Here is a 19,703-nt window from a genome sequence, read left to right as displayed (position 1 = left end):
GACACAAAAATTCACACACACACTAACACACATATACACACACACACTTAAATTGTATCCCGAGCCTCCCTACCGTTGGGGGTGCTGAGGGGATTCCCTGGGGTCCAGTGCTGCTGCTGGGAAGCCGGTCACTGCAGGCGCGCGAGGGAGTATTCTCCCCTGAGTGCTCTCTGCCCAGCACCCTCGCCCACCGCTTACTGATGCCGGAACTGGAATAACGTCAAAGTGATTCCACTGCCAGCTTTGGGGGGGCCCTGAGGTGGCTAGCTACTGGGCTCCCCAGGAGAAGAGGCTGGCAAACTGGCGTACGTACGGCTGGGCCCCCTGGTGGGCCGGGCATGGTCACAGCTGCGACCCCTGCGACCGCGGTATGTACGCCAGTGGTAGAGTGCTGAAAGAGGCTAAAGCCATCAGTGAATACAATCACCATGAATGGGTGTGCATGCTATGCAACAACCTCTAAGTAGGTGGTACGTGTCAAAGTAACGCAGAACATTGCCCAGAGTATAGCACTGCCTCTGTCTGCCTGCCTTCTTCCCATAGTGCTCGTTCCATCTCTTCCCCAAGTAAATGAGACACACAACCGGCCATCCACCTGATCAAAAAGAAAATGTGATTCATCAGACCACGTCTTGTAGGTACTAATCACTGCATACCGGGAACACTCCACATCTTAATTTTGGAAATGCTTTGAACCAGTTGTTTAGCCATTACTATTTGTCCCTTGTCAAAGGCACTCAGATCTTTTCACTTACTCATTTTTTTAATGTTGTGGCTTATCAGTATGTATGTATGTATGTATATATATATATATATATATATATATATATATATGTATATATATATATGTTGTTTTTTTAAGCAATTTTTAGTTTTTCTATTTTATATTTTTTTATTGTAGCATTCCATATTAGTACACATTTGTAAGAGCGTAGTAAGCTACATATTAAGTGTATGCAAACCAATATAAGTCATTCAACAAAGGTACAGTGGTACTGTCTAGCTTAATTGTGGCTAATGCTGTATGCACTGTTTTAAAGTAAGCTAGGTAGACACTTTTAATCAAAACTCTTTATACGTTGGTACGGGATGCTCGAGAGAATGTATCAAGATTAAATTTCAAACTGGGAACAGCCTGAATTGTGTTAAAGTTAAAGTTCTCTAATTCAGATTGTGAAAAGACAATCAACAAATGAAATCACGAAAAAAAATAAGCAGACATGAAAAAAGAAAATACATAATCAGAAACACAAGACATTTTGTGGAGTAATAGTAAGATGCAGTTGCTCTCCGTCACGTCCAACGGGACTCAAATTTCGGTAGATGGCTTTGGGTAGACGTCCCACAATGCGGCAGGCTTGTGATGCAATTAACATAGGCCTCAGGATGAAATTTGTTATGTCCATTGCCCTAAAGAGCTATTCCGCTTCAGAGATGTGAGTAAGTTGCAAACACTTATCTTCGTGTAGCACTGTCAATTTTTGTCCCGGTTCCCATCGATACCTGACGCCTTTATCTCACAGGTTGCATAGAGTGTCTCCAGAACATAGCAGACCTGGATAGGTATTTGAAGAAAGAGAGGTCTGAGCCTTTGAACTGGTAGGTAGGTGCGTTTTTAGTCTAGGCCTGTATGAGTTGTTTGCTCTGAAATGACTGGCAACAGAGCAATAAGTCCCTCGGGACCATGGCCAGGGCTTTAGGTGATTTAGGGAAACAAAAGTAATAGTCCAATTGCATTGCTTTGGCCTTGGTTGAGGACAGGCCCGGACTGGCCATCGGGCACACCGGGCAAATGCCCGGTGGGCCGCGGTGGCCATGGGCCAAGGCCGGCAGGCAGATCACAGGATCTCCCCTGCCGGTCTTTGCAGGGCCAGCTCTATCTGAGCGCCGACCCTGCAGTAGTCCCTGGCGGGCCGGTGGGGAGATCAAAGATCTCCCTCACCGGCCCACATGCAGGATATTCCGTCCGCCAGCAGAGGAACCCGGCGGAGCTCTAACTTGCAGCTCCGCCGGGTTCCTCTCGCGAGATTCGGAGCGTTGCCATGGCTCACTCATGTCTCGCGAGAGTGAACCCTAGCCCCACAGGCGAGAGCATTTAGAGCCTGAGTGTGCTAATGATATAATCTTTAGCCATTCTTGATCTGAGAATGATTCATGTAGAGCATCTTTCCAATGTTTTAAACTTAAGTGGAGCAGATGTCCTCAAACAGTAGAAGCAACCTGCGTAGAGTCAGTAAGTGAGATATTGTGGAGTAAAAGTGTTTTAGTTGGTGATATTAAAATGACTCCAATAAAGTTGGGGTTGGATCCTCTAGGAAGTCTCGTAAGGCAGGTGAAGAGAACCTAGTGGGAGAAGAAACCTGATATACAGGAGAAATTCAACCCACCGTCCCTCCGGAATAGTTCCCTCAGTGACATAAGTTCTCCTGTACTTTCCTATGGCTGTCAATTCACATATTATACAAATTGTCACACACAAAACAGAACTTTAAGCATTAGTATATAGTTGACAGAATTTAGGTGAGTATGTGTGATAAATACAAGAAATAGGGGGAAGGGCTGCGCCACAAAACGTCAGTGTATAAATAGTCCAAGTAAAAAAAGGAAAGAAAGTCTTATCTGGAACAGGTCCAATAGGGGACGTAGGGTCTATAGATGTTGGTCCGGAGCGGATATCCTCTTTCTCCTCCTTCTTAGGGATTCACTCAGATATAGGGAAAAATAGAGAAAAAAATAGTGCAATATGTCTGATAAAGAGATACAACAGTCTAAAAGCTGGTATAGAACTCACATGTGGAGGAGCTGTAACTCGCTCTAGTTTGAAAGGCGTGCAGCGGTACAATCCCCGCTTATGGGATATATGGGAGGTTCCTTCGTCAGTGGTCAAATATATAAAAAAAGGAGACAACAAATAGTGCTCACTGGGTAAAATCCACGGATAAAAGAGAAATTAAAATAATACTCACAAGAATGGAGCAGACCAACTGCTCCTTGATGATAGCGTTGGTGGTATTATCCCCACCTAGGGATTGCTTGGGGTCCAAAATGATGCCAGGTAACAAACAGGTATAAAACAGTGCTCAGTGTATTAAAAAGATAGATGGTACCAGTAAAAAAAGTGACCAAATAATCTTTAATATAATAAAATACACAGTAAAATTCCACTGGCAAGGAAAAGTTTAAATAGCAATTCAGATAATTAAAATTGGCGCCAAAAATTAGGAATAGCCAATCAAAATTAAAATAATGTGCAGTAATAAAATAACATATTAAAATAAACTGATTGTATACAGCATACATTGCAATAGGCTCTATGAGCCTTAGAAAATATCAGTATTAGAAAATACCTAGGTGGGGATAATACCACCAACGCTATCATCAAGGAGCAGTTGGTCTGCTCCATTCTTGTGAGTATTATTTTTATTTCTCTTTTATCCGTGGATTTTACCCAGTGAGCACTATTTGTTGTCTCCTTTTTTTATATATTTGACCACTGACGGAGGAACCTCCCATATATCCCATAAGCGGGGATTGTACCGCTGCACGCCTTTCAAACTAGAGCGAGTTACAGCTCCTCCACATGTGAGTTCTATACCAGCTTTTAGACTGTTGTATCTCTTTATCAGACGTATTGCACTATTTTTTTCTCTATTTTTCCCTATATCTGAGTGAATCCCTAAGAAGGAGGAGAAAGAGGATATCCGCTCCGGACCAACATCTATAGACCCTACGTCCCCTATTGGACCTGTTCCAGATAAGACTTTCCTTTTTTTACTTGGACTATTTATACACTGACGTTTTGTGGCGCAGCCCTTCCCCCTATTTCTTGTATCCGCCATCTGTTTAAGGGTTTTTTTGAGAGATCCCCTTATAGGGTTGCTGCCTTTTGGGTATTTAGCGCTTACTCTTATTTTCTGTTTTTATGTGTGATAAATGTTTATGTATATGCAATGTAAAACTTTATTGAAGAATATATGAGAGAGAGAAATAAGAGAAAAAAAAAACATTTAAAATTCATTGTTGTATATCCTCCTTGCAAGCTTCTTCATCATCTGTTTCATTGCCACACAAAAGTATATTATTATAACTGTTGTTAATACTTGAATGAACATGAGTATTGGCGACCGTGCTCATAGGACTGGATGTGTCTCTGCATTGGTAAGAATTCCCCACCAGGGATGCTCAATGTTTTTTTTTTTTTAATTTCTATTTCCTTTTGCTGTTGTTCCAGCAGTAAGCTGAAGGGGTGTAGTTGTTGTTTGGTACGTTTTACTAACTCATGAAGTTCCAAGGTAAGCTTTGGAATTGGGGGAAAAAGCTTCATTGTCAAATTTGTCCAATCCGCATTTGCAGTAAAATTGATCAGTTCAGTGGTAAGGTTTCTTGATGGAAATAGTGTATGAGTTCCTACATGTATAGTGGTGGTTACCATGATACAAGACCCTTCTTCCACCAAACATATTTCATCAACTGTCCTATATTCAGTTTGACCTATAAAACATGCAAAGTCCCCTATACGAATCACCTCTCGCACCAGGTTTGCTTTTATTAACTGCATCCAGCCATCCTCCTCAGCTCCTTTCTCCCAAACACAACTGCACAGCCATCGGTGTAGAGATTTCCTGCAACAGCTTTCATCCATCTCCAATCCTGTAATAGTGGCCAGTCTTTTAGATGGGAAGTGTTGCTTGTAGATTCCCTCACTTAAAGTGCCAATGCTATGTATAAAGTTCAGTTGCTCTGCCTGCCCCTCCCAACGGGGAATTTTCAGGATTAGTCATATTGTCGCAGATTGTAGTCCATGTGGCACCATTGATCTGGGTCTTCAATAGAGCTGTATTGAAGGTTCTCCTCAGTGATGTCCACTCCTTTTCTTTTCAATGACATGATAAGCCTTGTTGCGTTGAGTTGTATTGCCCAATTGTTTTTTTGAATGTCTTTAAAAGTTGCCTTTAAATCTGCCAACAGCTTACCTCCAATCAAAGAACAGAAAATGGCAGTTCCCACTATTTCATTCTTAATGCTGTTATATATGGAAGCAATATTTTCCTTAACTAGATGCAGGTTGTTGGCAATGGTGTGTATGTCATCAACATTGTCTGTTAATCTACTCACTATAAGGGAGTCAGCTACCCCCACCTATTTTCATAGCATGTCCCATGCCATCAGTAAGGGAGTTCATCCTGCTGTTAAGTCCAATGATGTCTGCTGAATTCCATACTCCCAATCCAGTTCCGTCTCCTCCTATAAGGGCTGCAAGTGTGTCCCGTTTTTCCTACTCCCTGCTCCGGTCCACTCAGTAATGGTCTCTTGTATTCTTTGCTTAAACCTGTCAGGGCTTACCTGGGTTGGGAGTCCGGCAGGCAGAGATGTATGCTCACCCTTGCAAGAAAACACAGGCCGAGGTGGTCACGCAAGAATTCACCTGGCCTGTGAGTCGGTGCACGGGGGCTGTGCAGGATAATTCCAAGTCGCGGTACAGGAACGGATAAACCAGGAGAATAGTCATGGGAAGCCAAGGGTCAGAGGATGCCAGAAGTCAGAATAAACTAAAACACAAGCCGGAGTCAATAGCAAACTGGAAAACAGTAAACCGATTACCAGAGTCAAGGAACTGACACTGCCTTCTGGGAGAGGCAGTGTTTTATACCTGGGTAATGAGGCCATCAGTTTCAGGTGTGCTGAGAATGTTGGAGCAGCCACAGAATAACGTCCAGCCCCCAGTGCTGGATACAAGGCATGATAGACTTCTGGTTATTAGTTCAGCTGTATGGTGGCTCAGAGGCAAAATAGCAGCCCCAGGACCACACTCCTGGGACAACCACGTCTGGCTGTCTGTATGTCGCGGTGAGAACCGCGACAAAACCACTGCCGCTGTGCTTCCAGGCACCATCCTGTTTTTGAACATGTTTCCTAAAGTACTCACGTACTTCTGTGGAAAAGTATTTGGCCCCTTGAAAAGACATTCCTACTCTTTCACTCACCTCTTTCACTCACCCAAGTAAGAACACAATTTAAATCAATTTGCAACTAGCAAGTAGCATGCTTCTGAATGGCCAACCATAGTTAGTGGCTATTCAGTAGGCCAGGTGTAAATAGAAGAAAACAAAAATCTCAATTACCTTCATCTGCTAAACACAATGGGTGGTGAACACAATATCCACAACTCTACTGTGAAGCTTGACTTAGGATATGGCCTAAACACATGCCCGCTTTTGTTTTATGTAGCAAAATAGACTAGTACCCACAATACAAATTATATTTACCTTAGTATGGTGCAGGTAATAATTGCTAATTAACTTCAAAACAAGTAGGACAAGTGTCTAAATTAGCATATTAAAAAAAATTGCAAGGCCTGGAGGGTAGGAGTTATGCCTTAACAAAGGGATCGAACTGCCAGCCGCTTCTGGCCTTCCTGCCACAGAAGATCCCACTCTCCTTCATTCTTCCCAAATCACCACCCACGTTGCTCCTTCATTCATAGATCAGATCGTGCATTATTTATCTAGACGATCTCTTACTTTTCTACAACAATGTCTCCAGACTACGATCCAGACACAATTTACGATCTCCTTACAAGAGTCCTTGGATTTCGTGGTCAACCGAGAGAAATCTTCACTTACTCCTTCCCACGTGGTTCAGCTTCTGGGTTTCGAGGTCGACGCTTCAAAGTGCATCCTCCGCATCCCTTAATCAAAAATGTTGGCAATGCGGAAGGAACTCCGCAGGACATTTCGTCTAGATCAGGTTTCCTCCTCACGCTGGCACACATTACAGGCCATCCTCAGTACAGGCCATCTACTCATATACAATATACTCACCTCTGGGATGTGAATATAATCCTCAGATTTGAAGGCCTTGGTTCCAGTTTAGATTCATCTCGTTGTCTTGGTCGGTTATCTTCATTGGTTATTCTGTTTCTAATGAATTTGCAGCTCGAAAAGGGGAGTGGGGTGGCATAGAGCGCAGAGTCTTATACTGTATTACTCGTTTTTTATTGGTTCTCACTGTTTCTATGTTAAACTGTGCTGCTGTGGAGCTTAAAGGGACACAATAGTCACCAGTGCAACTACATGTATTCCTGACCCTATAGTGTTAACACGACCATCTAGCCCCCCTGGGCCCCTCATGCCTCAATAAATATAGTAAAAATCTTACTGTATTCAAGCCAGAAGCTGTAAATCTGCATGCTGTTAGAAAAACAAGCAGTCTGCTGACATGTGATAGCCTGATCCAATCACAGTGCTTCCCCATAGGATTGGCTGAGACTGAAAAGGAGGCAGATCAGGGGCAGATCCAGCATGATTCAAACACAGCCCTGGCCAATCAGCATCTCCTCATAGAGATGAATTGAATCAATGAATCTCTATGAGGAAAGTTCAGTGTCTGCATGCAGTGGGAGGAGATACTGAATCACAGGATGCTTGTTCACAGCAGATCTGAGTGGATGGAGGCATATTATGCCTCTATCAACTCAGAAGTCCCTCTGGTTCACTCTGAGTGACTGCAACTGGAGGTGTTCCTAGCTTTCAATGTAAACACTGTATTTTCTCAGAAAATACAGTGTTTATATGAGAAAGGCTGCAGGGAGCTATAGTTCTCACCTGAACAACCTCATTAAGCTGAAGTTGTTGAGGTGACTAAAGTGTCCCTTTGAGTAAAGAGAGACTTAAGCAAAATATTTGCTCCTGTCATTAATAAAATTAAGATTTATAGCTACACTAAAGCTAACTTAATCTACAATTTCATATTGCAATGCAGCACATACAGACTCCAGGCAACATGACCACTTCAAACCACTATATGTGCTGCAGTGGTCATGGTGCTTGGAGTAATTATTTAATTCATTGAACATGAATAAGCTATCAGAGTTATTCACTAAAGTGAGATTTTAAGTTGAATTTCAAATTTAAGGTGAGAACTGAACTGAAAGCATAGCTGACTTAGAAAATGTTTCCATTTCAGCTATTTTGACCTTAAATTTCAATTCACCTTGAATTCTCACTTTAGTGAATAACCCTGTTGACTGTAGTTCGGTTCATGTTATACACTATATTTTTATGGCAATTCACGTTTATTTAGACACATGCTGACTGGAGATGCCACTGGAGAGATACCTATTAAGTTCCCCTTGGTTATATACATTACAGGGACATTCTAATCACCAAAACAACTCTAGGTTAAGGATGTGGCTTTAGTGTATAGATCATGCCCTTTCTTTTTCACTGTTCAGTTCTCTGCCATTTAGGTATTAACTAATTTTTTTATGCAGCCCTGACCACAACTCTCCTGGCTGAGAGTCACACAAGCATCTTACACACTTCCTGAAAAAATACCAAACATTTTTAAGTTCTTTTACTTTAGAATTTCATATTGCCTTCTCTGTTAACTGCCTGCTAGAGCCAGTATTTAGTGTGTAATTAAAGTTACTTTAAAACCAAAAAAAAGGAGATAAGAGCTTCTAAAGTAAATACACTATGCTGTAATGCTTCATATTGGCTATGTGAGTCTCAGCCAGGGGAGGTGTGGCTATGGCTACGTAAGAAACAGAAACAAAAGTAATTAACATCCTAAATGGCAAAGAATTGATCAATGAAACTGCATATGGAATGATCTATACACCAAAACTGCTTTGTGAAGCTACAGTTATTTTGGTGCTTAGAGTGTCCCTTTAAAAATATGTAACTGTGTAATTTGTAACTCCTAGGATATATTGTTTACATTGTAAAATCTTAATTGTAGGGCTAATCACTTTAAATATTAACACTATTTTCAATACTATCCTTTGCAGGCATTTTTGCAATCCTTATCTTTACATCCGTTGAAAACAGCTATACAAAAAGGCTTAAAGGAAAATATCTTAACACTTTTTAAAAGTTATGGAAGTGTGACAGTGGAAATATGGGATGGGCATTACCTAGATGAGGAACATTATACCTTGCCGGTGAGTGTGCATAAAACCTTTCCTGTTTGTATGTTTTTCATAGTTGTTTACTGAACTCTGTATTATAGTGAATTGTAAATCTAATGGCAAAATTTAAGCAGTAATAACTGGTTTGAAGAAATTCTCCAACTCAGCCATAATCACAGCTTTGTTTATTTATTTATTTATTTCCATTTGGATTTTAATTTGCTAAACTTCAAAGTTTAATCAAGTAGTGTTCAGGCAAAAACATTTCCCTTGGCATAAATCTTTTTTCTTAATCTCTAGGAGTGACCCGGCACATATTGGCTAGCATGGGCCACTTTGTCATGGATGATTGGTCATGTTTTGGTGATCATCAACCATTTTACTGGGATGTCTGTAATGCTATTGTCTAGCAGGGGACACTTTCCCAGGGTGGTTAGGCATGTTTTAGTGAGCAGGGGCGACTTTCCCAGGGTTGTCTAGGTTCCTTTTGATGAGCGGGGTTCATGGAAGCATATTGGCGAGCATTGGTCACTTTCCTTGAAGCCGGATCTTAGGTGGGTATTGGCAACCAAGGGCCATTTTCCTGCGGAGCCTAGGCACATATTGGTAAACAAGGGCCACTTTACTGATGTATCTGGGTATGTACTGGTGAGCAGGGGCCATTTTCCTATATAATTCCCAAGCACACCAATAGTTATTGCACAAAGATAGTTTTTATTTCTTTAATGTATGCTTAATAACAAAGTGCAAATGTGGCCTTTGTGGTTTCCAGCTCTAGGTCAGTATACCTTGTATGTTTTAAATGGGTTTATGGTGATAGAGCACTTTATTGTTTTGCATGCACATTTGTTCTTTGTTATTAAGCATTCTTAAAATAAATAAAAACAATCTCTGTGCAATAACTATTGGTGTGCTTGGGAATTATTGTATGACTAATATGTATCTGACAGTGGAACAGGTCTTTTCCATCTAGCACCCTAGATGGGAAGTTCTTAACTGCATGCTTCACTAAACTTACCTGTATCATTTGAGCATTCACTATAATATTTTGTGCCATTTTCCTGTAGAACCTGGGTGTCTATTGGCAAGCAAGGGTCACTTTCCCCATATGTTTGCGAGCAGGGGCTACTTTTCTGGGGGCTTTATTGGCAAGCAGGGATCAACTTTCTGGGATTCTTGATTGCTTATTTACGAGCATGGGACACTTTCCTCGAGGGGATTATAGGCGATTATTGGCAATTAAGGAGCCACGTTCAAAGGAAACCTGTTTGTTTATTGCAGCAGGAGACACATTCTAGGGTTGCCTGATTGGCTATTTGTGAGAAGGAGACACTTTCCTAAGTGGCCTGGGTGCATGTTATTTAGGCAAATGGCTTTGAAATCGGAAAAAAAAACCTGTAAGAAACATGCAAAACTATTTGCCTGAATAATTTCACATTGAGAACGGGTCTGTGACCCGAAATATTTGTATTTTGTATGTCCTTGATTTAAAAAAGCACTGAGGTGCATTACAAATTCTTGTTTGCACTGGTTCTATTTTTGATGACAATTATTCTACCACTGTTGGATCCACAGAGGACTATGAGCTAAGCTGTGCAGAAGTTATTGTTCTATATTCTTCTGCTTGAATTTTTTATTTAGTTTTTTTACAGTTTGTGGTGCCAATTTTGGATACTTTAGTCTTTTCCTCCAGTTTTTCTGTTTTGTGTTCACAAAAAAAAATCTTTTTTTTTTTTTTTTTTTTTTTTAAATTCTTTATTTATAGCGTGCAGGGAATTACAATCATGCATGGTGTGCCACGATAGCACGAACAAGAATAAGCAGTATAAATTTTCATGGCTGTTTTAAACAGGACTGCACATTTTATAGTTAATATAGACAAGTTAGACTAAGCATTTTTCATTGTAAATGGTTCACAGAGCGATAAGAGAACAAGGATAAAAGATAAACATGCTTTCAACAATGATGGGGATGGCTGGTAACCATGGACAGGCTAATTTAAGCCGACTAACAGTTACACGAGATGCTAGCCACAGAATTTTACTCAGCTAAAGTAATGCAGGGGTCGATAGGCTAACAGAGTTACTTAACAGTCAGTAGTCTCGTACCCTTAGCTATATTTTAGTGCCGGCATTTCATACTAGGTTAAGTAAACATTATGAGAGTGACTCCGTCTAGGTTATGAGCAATGAGTTAGAGCAGAGATTACTCGCTTACAGTGTGGGAGCTTGCGACTAGTGAGACATGGAGTGGTGTGCTTGAACACATTTATGCTGTTGAAAATAATGTCGCTATGGGTTAATCATGCGGAGTACTAATCATATATAAAGAAAAACATTAACTTGCCAGCTTTGGTATAGGTAAAACATAACTGATGAGCTCTGCTGACTATGTGATTAGGGTATAGTGTAAGAAGCACAGAGTCCTTTTAATGAGATGTTTCGAGACGACCTAAGAGGATCGGAGGCTGCGGGCCTACAAACCAGTCTCTGTCATCCCATGCCGGTTCGTGGCAGATTGTCGTCTTGGGCGGGATGGCGCAAGGTTTCGGAGCGGCAATCGTGGGGTGAGGATCCCCTCCAGCCCCAGGCCTGTATAGAGGGTGGCATCTTCTTGCCACTGGCTCGAGAGCTCGGCGAGTTCGAGGCAGACCCTTTGTGGGTGTAGCGGACGCTGCCGGTGTTCCGTCGCCGCCAGCGGCGGGCAGTCTTCCCGCAGGGTGGCGGATGCTTCGGAGGCTCTCTCCGTGTGGCCCTCAGCCTGGACGGGCAACGTGTGTGTGGTTAGCTTGGGGTTTGTCGATCTGCCCGGAGTAGGGTGCCTCTTCCCCCCGACCACAGCCCCAGACTTGTGAGCTAGCGGTGGAGTCCCATTTAGCTTACTTTGTTCTCCTGCCGCAGGCGCCCGCAACCTTCTCCATAGCTTGCACCAGAATCGGGCAAAGGTGGCTTCAAGACGTTGCTGAATGGTGCAGGAGTCCTCCAGCTCAGGCAGGAGTTTTACGTTGCTTGTTGTATCTGTAGCCGCCATTTTAGACGCTCCATGTGCTCTGCTGCCTTGGTTTTGCCAGTCACCCGGCTGTAAGTGCCGCTCGTATCTGTTACCCCAGTTGCTTGTGTTAGACCGAGATGACCCCCATCGGTCCAGAGGGGGGGGGGGTAGGAGATGAGAGCTCCGAGGAATCCATATTCAGGGTCGTTAGCTCGGGGAGCGGCCGTCTCCCCATCACTCGACTCCCGTTAGGCCTCAGGGTGTGATGTGGGGTTCCCCGGGGGTTGCATGCTCGTTCTGGGTATCTATGTGATCCTCCCGGTGTCCCTTTCATCATAGCTCCACTCCAGGGAGTAGGTGCGCCGTTCTTTAGGGGGATTATCCCCGAAATGTGCATGTGTAAGCGGGAGCTGAGGTTCAGCACAACCACTCAGCCTGGATGCTAGGCTCCGCCCCCCCACAAAAAAAAAAATCTTAACTAATCATTGAATTACCGGTAATCCTTTTATGGACATACAATATCTGTCAAGAGATTAACATTTTCCAGAACCAATGGAATTTCATTTTCTATTTCCCATTAAAAACTGTGTATTGTAAGCATTCATTACGTTATAAGCAAGCATGTCCACCATTAGAACTACAATGCCTTTAAAATTGTTTTTGTTTTTTGTGAAGACTGAAGTTAATGCAGTAATTTGCCAACTGAATCAGTGATGCAGTTATCACAGGAAAAAATAATCTAGAATTATTGATTCCACTAAGAGACTTCAGTGTGTTTCCTTCAAAAATCCTTTCATGAATTTATTTTCTAAAACTAGATTGTCAATGACCTTCTCGCAGTGGATAACATGAAGAAATTTTTGAAAACCCAAACTAGCAAAAAAGGAAAAGAAATGTCTATGCTAGTTCTTTCAAGTTTGGACAAAAAACAGCAAAAGTTTAAAACAACCAGCCCTGAATATCAGCGACATCAACAATTCTTTGAACAGGCAATGGCAGAGAAATTTTATGATCTTATTGTAAGTATAAAAATCTGAGGTTTGCAATATACACGGTATGCTTTCATTTTCATTATGTAGAGCAGTTATTTTTAATTAAGCAGATGTAATTTTTGAAACTATAAATGAACAAAAAAGAATTCGTAAAAGCAGGGCCGGACTGGGGAAAAAATTCGGCCCGGGCATTTTTGAATCACAGCGGCCCACCGAGAAGGGGGCGGGCCAGAGAGGGGGGTGTTTTGTTATCTCCAATGACAAGCATGCCCCCTCTCAAAGTGAGCAGGTTGGTTCAATGTGCAGAGCCCTGCTGAAGAGCTCTTGTATGAAAAAAAGCCCTGTATTTGTTCTATGCAGGGCAAGCAAATTTATTAAGATGCTTGTGCTGTTTGCTTGTGACATGACAGGTGTATAGTCGCCATTTGGGCAGTCGGAATCCAGGACAAACCACCCCGATCTCCTAACCCAATAACACACAGACACTAAATATTATGGGGAAATTTGTCCACAGCTTTATTAACCAATAATTAATAATAATAATAATAATAATAATAATAATAACAATAATAAATTAACATATAAACATGGGTCATTGCCCCCCATACTCCGCCCCCTCGCATCCTGTTCCTTCGGCTACCATACAAAAGGCAATGACCCCCATATAATAACACCTATACATATTTATAACATATTTATAACATACACCAACATTCCAAAGTGCCAACCATCCATTAACCACGGCAGGGGTATACCCGGATACCCCTGCCCCACCAGGTTCTGAGTCACCTCCAGGACTCGAAACCTCTCAACCACCGATGACCACAATCTGTTTATTCCACCTCACGTTCATCCAGGGGAGCCTATTTCCTCTCCTTCGGCTCCCCGTCCCGCCGCTGTGAAAGAAACGGGTTAAATAAACACATAACAAACAAAGGGAGGGTGGGTGGGACAAACTCAACCAGGTAGAAAGTTAGAATGACTCACCTAAAATGGCTGCTCATTTAAATAGCCAATCCTACTTACCCATAATCCAACCCTTGCTTACTTCCTCCTAAGCCCGCCTCCTAACCCCTGTCAAGGCCTTTTTCCGCTTAGCTGCGCTCTAGCTACATGGGGCTACATGACAGGTGTATAGTCGCCATTTGGGCAGTCGGAATCCAGGACAAACCACCCCCATCTCCTAACCCAATAACACACAGACACTAAATATTATGGGGAAATTTGTCCACAGCTTTATTAACCAATAATTAATAATAATAATAATAATAATAACAATAATAAATTAACATATAAACATGGGTCATTGCCCCCCATACTCCGCCCCCTCGCATCCTGTTCCTTCGGCTACCATACAAAAGGCAATGACACCCATATAATAACACCTATACATATTTATAACATATTTATAACATACACCAACATTCCAAAGTGCCAACCATCCATTAACCACGGCAGGGGTATACCCGGATACCCCTGCCCCACCAGGTTCTGAGTCACCTCCAGGACTCGAAACCTCTCAACCACCGATGACCACAATCTGTTTATTCCACCTCACGTTCATCCAGGGGAGCCTATTTCCTCTCCTTCGGCTCCCCGTCCCGCCGCTGTGAAAGAAACGGGTTAAATAAACACATAACAAACAAAGGGAGGGTGGGTGGGACAAACTCAACCAGGTAGAAAGTTAGAATGACTCACCTAAAATGGCTGCTCATTTAAATAGCCAATCCTACTTACCCATAATCCAACCCTTGCTTACTTCCTCCTAAGCCCGCCTCCTAACCCCTGTCAAGGCCTTTTTCCGCTTAGCTGCGCTCTAGCTACATGGGGCTACATGACAGGTGTATAGTCGCCATTTGGGCAGTCGGAATCCAGGACAAACCACCCCCATCTCCTAACCCAATAACACACAGACACTAAATATTATGGGGAAATTTGTCCACAGCTTTATTAACCAATAATTAATAATAATGATAATAACAATAATAAATTAACATATAAACATGGGTCATTGCTCCCCATACTCCGCCCCCTCGCATCCTGTTCCTTCGGCTACCATACAAAAGGCAATGACCCCCATATAATAACACCTATACATATTTATAACATATTTATAACATACACCAACATTCCAAAGTGCCAACCATCCATTAACCACGGCAGGGGTATACCCGGATACCCCTGCCCCACCAGGTTCTGAGTCACCTCCAGGACTCGAAACCTCTCAACCACCGATGACCACAATCTGTTTATTCCACCTCACGTTCATCCAGGGGAGCCTATTTCCTCTCCTTCGGCTCCCCGTCCCGCCACAAGCTCAGACCTTGACCCCTTAAGCTGTCTGAGCTCCGCCACCCCGAAGAAACAGAGCCATCCGTATACCATCCTGCCAACCCAAGTTGAGCAGGTCCAAATCCACCTCCGAGAGGTGAACACCATCCGAGCGGTAGTATCCTGGCAACCCTTCCTCCAGCTCAAGGTGCCTTACCACCACACCCCCTACCTTCCGCACAAAGCTTGCCATCAAGCTATTCACTTTCTTCCTGCACCTATCCATAGCCACCGGATCCCGAGCGTGCCGCCACCGGCGCCTCGGGACAATCTCCGACCAAACCAACATGACCCCCGGAAGCAGGTCCCTCAACTTATTGATGTCCTGCTTCATCCACTTCACCAGCCGGCGTTGCGGCGTAAGGCCCAGGTCATTACCCCCAACATGTAGGACCAGTAAGTCTGGCGTGTATCCCGCCGCCAGCATCCCAAACAGTTTACCACAAACATCCCCCCAGCAGAAACCCCGATACCCAAACCAGCGAACTGCCAACTGGCCTCTCGGAAAACCCAGCTGCTGGCCTTGCGCTCGAGCTGCGGCCCTCCTCTCGGCCCAGAAGACAAACGAATGGCCCACGATCCATGCCTCACGCCCTGGGGGGAAGAAACAAATGATGAGGGAAGTCCGACGGAGACCCCCACCCCAGCCCAAACAACCCAGTGAACCATTTCAGTACAGCCAGTTACAAGTCTCTTATTCCCAAATTTTTTTTTATTTTTTTTTGCATAAACGGTCCCCAATTTCATTACTCCAACAGACCCAATCGGACATAGGAACGGAATCTTACCGATTCCCACCTCCCGATCCGCTTCACCACCTCGTCCCCCAATCCCAACCGAGCCGCCTCCGTGGCAGCCCCAATACGGAACGAGTGCGTTCCAAATTGTTCAGCACGAAGCCCTAACTTGCCCAAGCCCAACCGAAAAACTTTCGAGAACTGAAACCGAGAGAGGGAGGATCCGTCGGCATGCACCAACAAGGAACCCCCCATCGCTGGCCTCCGCGCCAGGTACTCTGCCGTAGCAGCCAACGGGCACAAAGCCGAGCCCGGCAAGGCCCCCAGTGCCACGTCCCGGCCCACGCCGCGGACGTCCGTTTTGGATCTGCCGAGGTGCACCACCACCTTCCCATCCAATACACGAACCCCCGAAAATTGCAGGCCCCCCTGCACCCTCTTATTAGCGCTCACCAGCTCCCCAATTCGGAATGCCCCAAAAAACGCCAAAATAAACGCCACCTTGAACAGCGAAGCCTCGAACCCATCGAAACAGATATCAGGCAGTAAACCCACCAAATCCCCCAATAGTCGAACCGACACCGGGCGCCTGGTATCCGGCGACCTGCGTCCCTTGCGATAGCCCTTCAGGGCCTGCCTGATAAGGAAGGTCTTAGTAAAGTCCTCCTTCCCATGCCATCTGAACCAAAATGCCATCGCCGCCATGGACCTGTCCACCATGGCAGGCGACGCCCCTTTTGCCAGCAACTGACAGGTGTACCACAGGAAAGCATCCCGCAGGGCCTCCCCGCTGTCCACGGCCAGCCCGTCCAGCGACCGCTCCCACAAGCCCCAAACCTTACTGTACGAGGCCCAAGTGGCCGGCGCCAGGGAAGCCTTCACAAGTCCTCCAAGCAGGATGTTCCCAGCTGCCAAATCTCGTTCGGGCAAGCCTGCCCATCCTTCGAAGCACCCGGCGCCACCAGACAGAATCGGGACCACTGAAAACGAGACAGAGCATCAGCCACCTCATTCAAATAACCGGGAACATGCCGCGCGCGAAAAACAACATTCCGAGACATACACAGCAATACCAGTCGCCTAAGCAGCCTAACCACCGGCCTTGAGGCCGCAGACTGACGATTCACCGCGTGAACCACCGCCATGTTATCCGAGAAAAAGACCACTTTCTGATCACGCAGCCTGTCGCCCCATAGTGCCATCGCAACGACTAACGGGAACAACTCAAGGAAAGCCAAGTTGCGCATAAGAGGGCTCGAACCCCAAGAGTCTGGCCACCTCTCCGCACACCAGCAGCCACCAAAATATGCCCCAAAACCCACGCTGCCCGATGCATCCGTGAAAAGCTCAAGCTCGGCCGACGACTGGCCCTCCTGCCTGAACAACACCGTCCCATTAAAATCCCGCAAGAAGGCATCCCAAATGCCCAAGTCCGCTTTCATGGCCGCCGACACCCGGATGAAATGGTGCGGGGACCGAACCCCCGCAGTAGCGGCCGACAAGCTGCGACTGAAGACCCTTCCCATCGGAATGACCCGACACGCAAAATTGAGCAGCCCCATCAAAGACTGGAGCTGCCGCAGAGTAACCTTGCGCGCCCCCGCCACAGCAGCCACCGCCCCTCGAAGCCTGTCCAGCTTATCTCGGGGCAGCCGACATTCGCCCAACCCAGAGTCAATCTCCAGACCCAGGAAACTCAGACACGTGGTCGGCCTTCAGTTTTATCCGCCGCCAGCGGAACCCTGAAGTGGCCCGCCACCCAGTCAACCGTCCGGAGCAGGCGCAGGCAATCCAAGGAATCAGCCTGCCCCACGCACAGAAAATCATCCAGATAATGTACAATAAAACGATTCCCCGCTTCCACCCGTACCACCCATTCGAGAAAAGTGCTAAATTTCTCAAAATAGGAGCACGAAATGGAACAACCCATGGGCAGGCACAAGTCCACGAAGTAGTCCCCTTCGAAGAAACACCCCAGCAGGTGATGACAGTCCCGGTGGACCGGCAGCAGCCGAAACGCGGCCTCAATGTCCACCTTCGCCATCAGAGCCCCACGCCCGGCCCGCCGTACCAGATCGACCGCCCGGTCGAAAGATGCATATGACACCGAGCACAAGTCCTTATGAATACCGTCATTCACCGACTCCCCTTTCGGGTACGAGAGATGGTGAATGAGTCTAAATTTACCCGGCTCCTTCTTGGGAACCACCCCAAGTGGAGAAATCCGCAGGCCTTCCAGCGGAGGCACTGCGAACGGGCCCGCCATGCGGCCCAGCCCGACTTCCTTGCCCAGCTTCTCCCTAACCACGTCCGGGAAGTCAGCCACAGACTTCAGGTTGCGCAGCCTCCCCGATCCCCCCTCCCGCTCCTGAAACGGAATGAAAAACCCCTTCGCAAAACCCGCCAGGAGCACAGCGGCATCCGCCCTGTTATCGTAGCGGCTTAGCCATGGCTCCATCGCGCTTAGCCTCACTGGGGTTAAGCCCAGGGGAAGCGGATGCACCCCCTCCCCCGGCCGCGCCAGCAGCACTGGCGCCACCGGACTTCCCCTTCTTGAAGCAGCGGTTGAGCCCATGAGCGCCTCCGCAGCCGGAGCACTCGTGCTTGAAGCGACAGGTGGTCCCCCACTTGCATTGGCCCTCATTATAGAGCCAACATAAGCCCTTTGGTAAGGCGGCCGACGAGGCGGACTGCCCCCTAGCGCCGGCTGAGTTCTGAAAGGGCTGCGCCTTTTGCGCCATCATTAGCTTCATCCAGAGCGGCAGGTCCATTTGGTCCCACCGCATACCCGGGTTAGCCGCCAGCCGCTGCCTAAACTGCTCGTCATACCGCCACCACGCCAACCCCCCGTAAGTCCGGTACGCTTCCCAAATGCCATCCAAATAGCAAAACAGGGAGGAGCATAACCCCGGCGATTTCTCGCCGAGCACGCTAGCCAGCACACAAAAAGCCCTCAGCCAATTCCCAAAGGATTTCGGAATCTTGCGATACCGCTTCCTCTTCTCCTCCTCCTCCTTCTTCTCGTCCTTCTTATCCTTCTCCTTGAGGTCTATAAAGTCCTCCAATGGGAGGAGGGAGAAGATCTCACAGAACTCCCCCTTCCATATCTTATCCTTCACGTCCTGCTTCAAATGAACCCCCAACGGGCCCGCAAAAGACACATACGCGTGCTGTTTAGCCGCGTCGGGAATACCCCCGGTCAACTCAGCCCGCTCGCCCCCAGTCTCCCCTACTTCCTGCGGCACCACCATGTCCCCGCCCGAACTAGGCCCTGTGGAATTCCCAACCCGAGAGCCCGTAGCCACAGCACCGGGAGCCCACACCTGACCAAAGCCGCTAGTGTCACCCCCCGCCCCCAATGAGTGGAGTAGTGCCTGAAGTGTGGTAATTAAAACGCTAGAGTGTATTGACCCACTGGACTCACCGGCCAAGCCCCCCGACACCGGGACGGTGGGGGCTGCAGTGCAGATCGCCCGACATCCAGGAAGAGGAACTTCCGCTGCTGTCTCGCCGACCGGGGAGCCCACCCGGTGACCAGCCTGCGAGGAGGCGGAACGGCTCCGAGATCTAGGACAAGGAGAAGAAGTCCTGGGTAGGGTGTAACGGACATCAATACCCCTCCCGTCACGACCCCGGGAGCGCCTGCTCTGTACCGAAGCCTCCCGCTGACCTCTACCACCACGTGGCACCCGGGAACCCCTGGGGCTACGACTCCTCCCGTCTCTACTAGTAGGCCGCCCC

At 46.2% G+C, this 19,703-nt stretch overlaps 1 protein-coding gene across 1 annotated transcript in view; it reads left to right on the top strand.

The window, feature by feature from the left end:
- Positions 1-19,703, top strand: part of LOC134611909 (uncharacterized) — a 271,435-nt gene that overhangs the window by 236,837 nt on the left and 14,895 nt on the right. The window contains exons 10-11 of the mRNA XM_063456262.1: positions 8,792-8,944; positions 12,721-12,921. Coding sequence (XP_063312332.1) covers positions 8,792-8,944; positions 12,721-12,921 — 354 coding nt within the window. The remainder of the gene's footprint in view (positions 1-8,791; positions 8,945-12,720; positions 12,922-19,703) is intronic.

The sequence above is a fragment of the Pelobates fuscus genome, chromosome 1 (assembly GCF_036172605.1).
Source record: "Pelobates fuscus isolate aPelFus1 chromosome 1, aPelFus1.pri, whole genome shotgun sequence".
NCBI lineage: Eukaryota > Metazoa > Chordata > Amphibia > Anura > Pelobatidae > Pelobates > Pelobates fuscus.
This window is presented reverse-complemented; position numbering and strand designations above follow the sequence as displayed.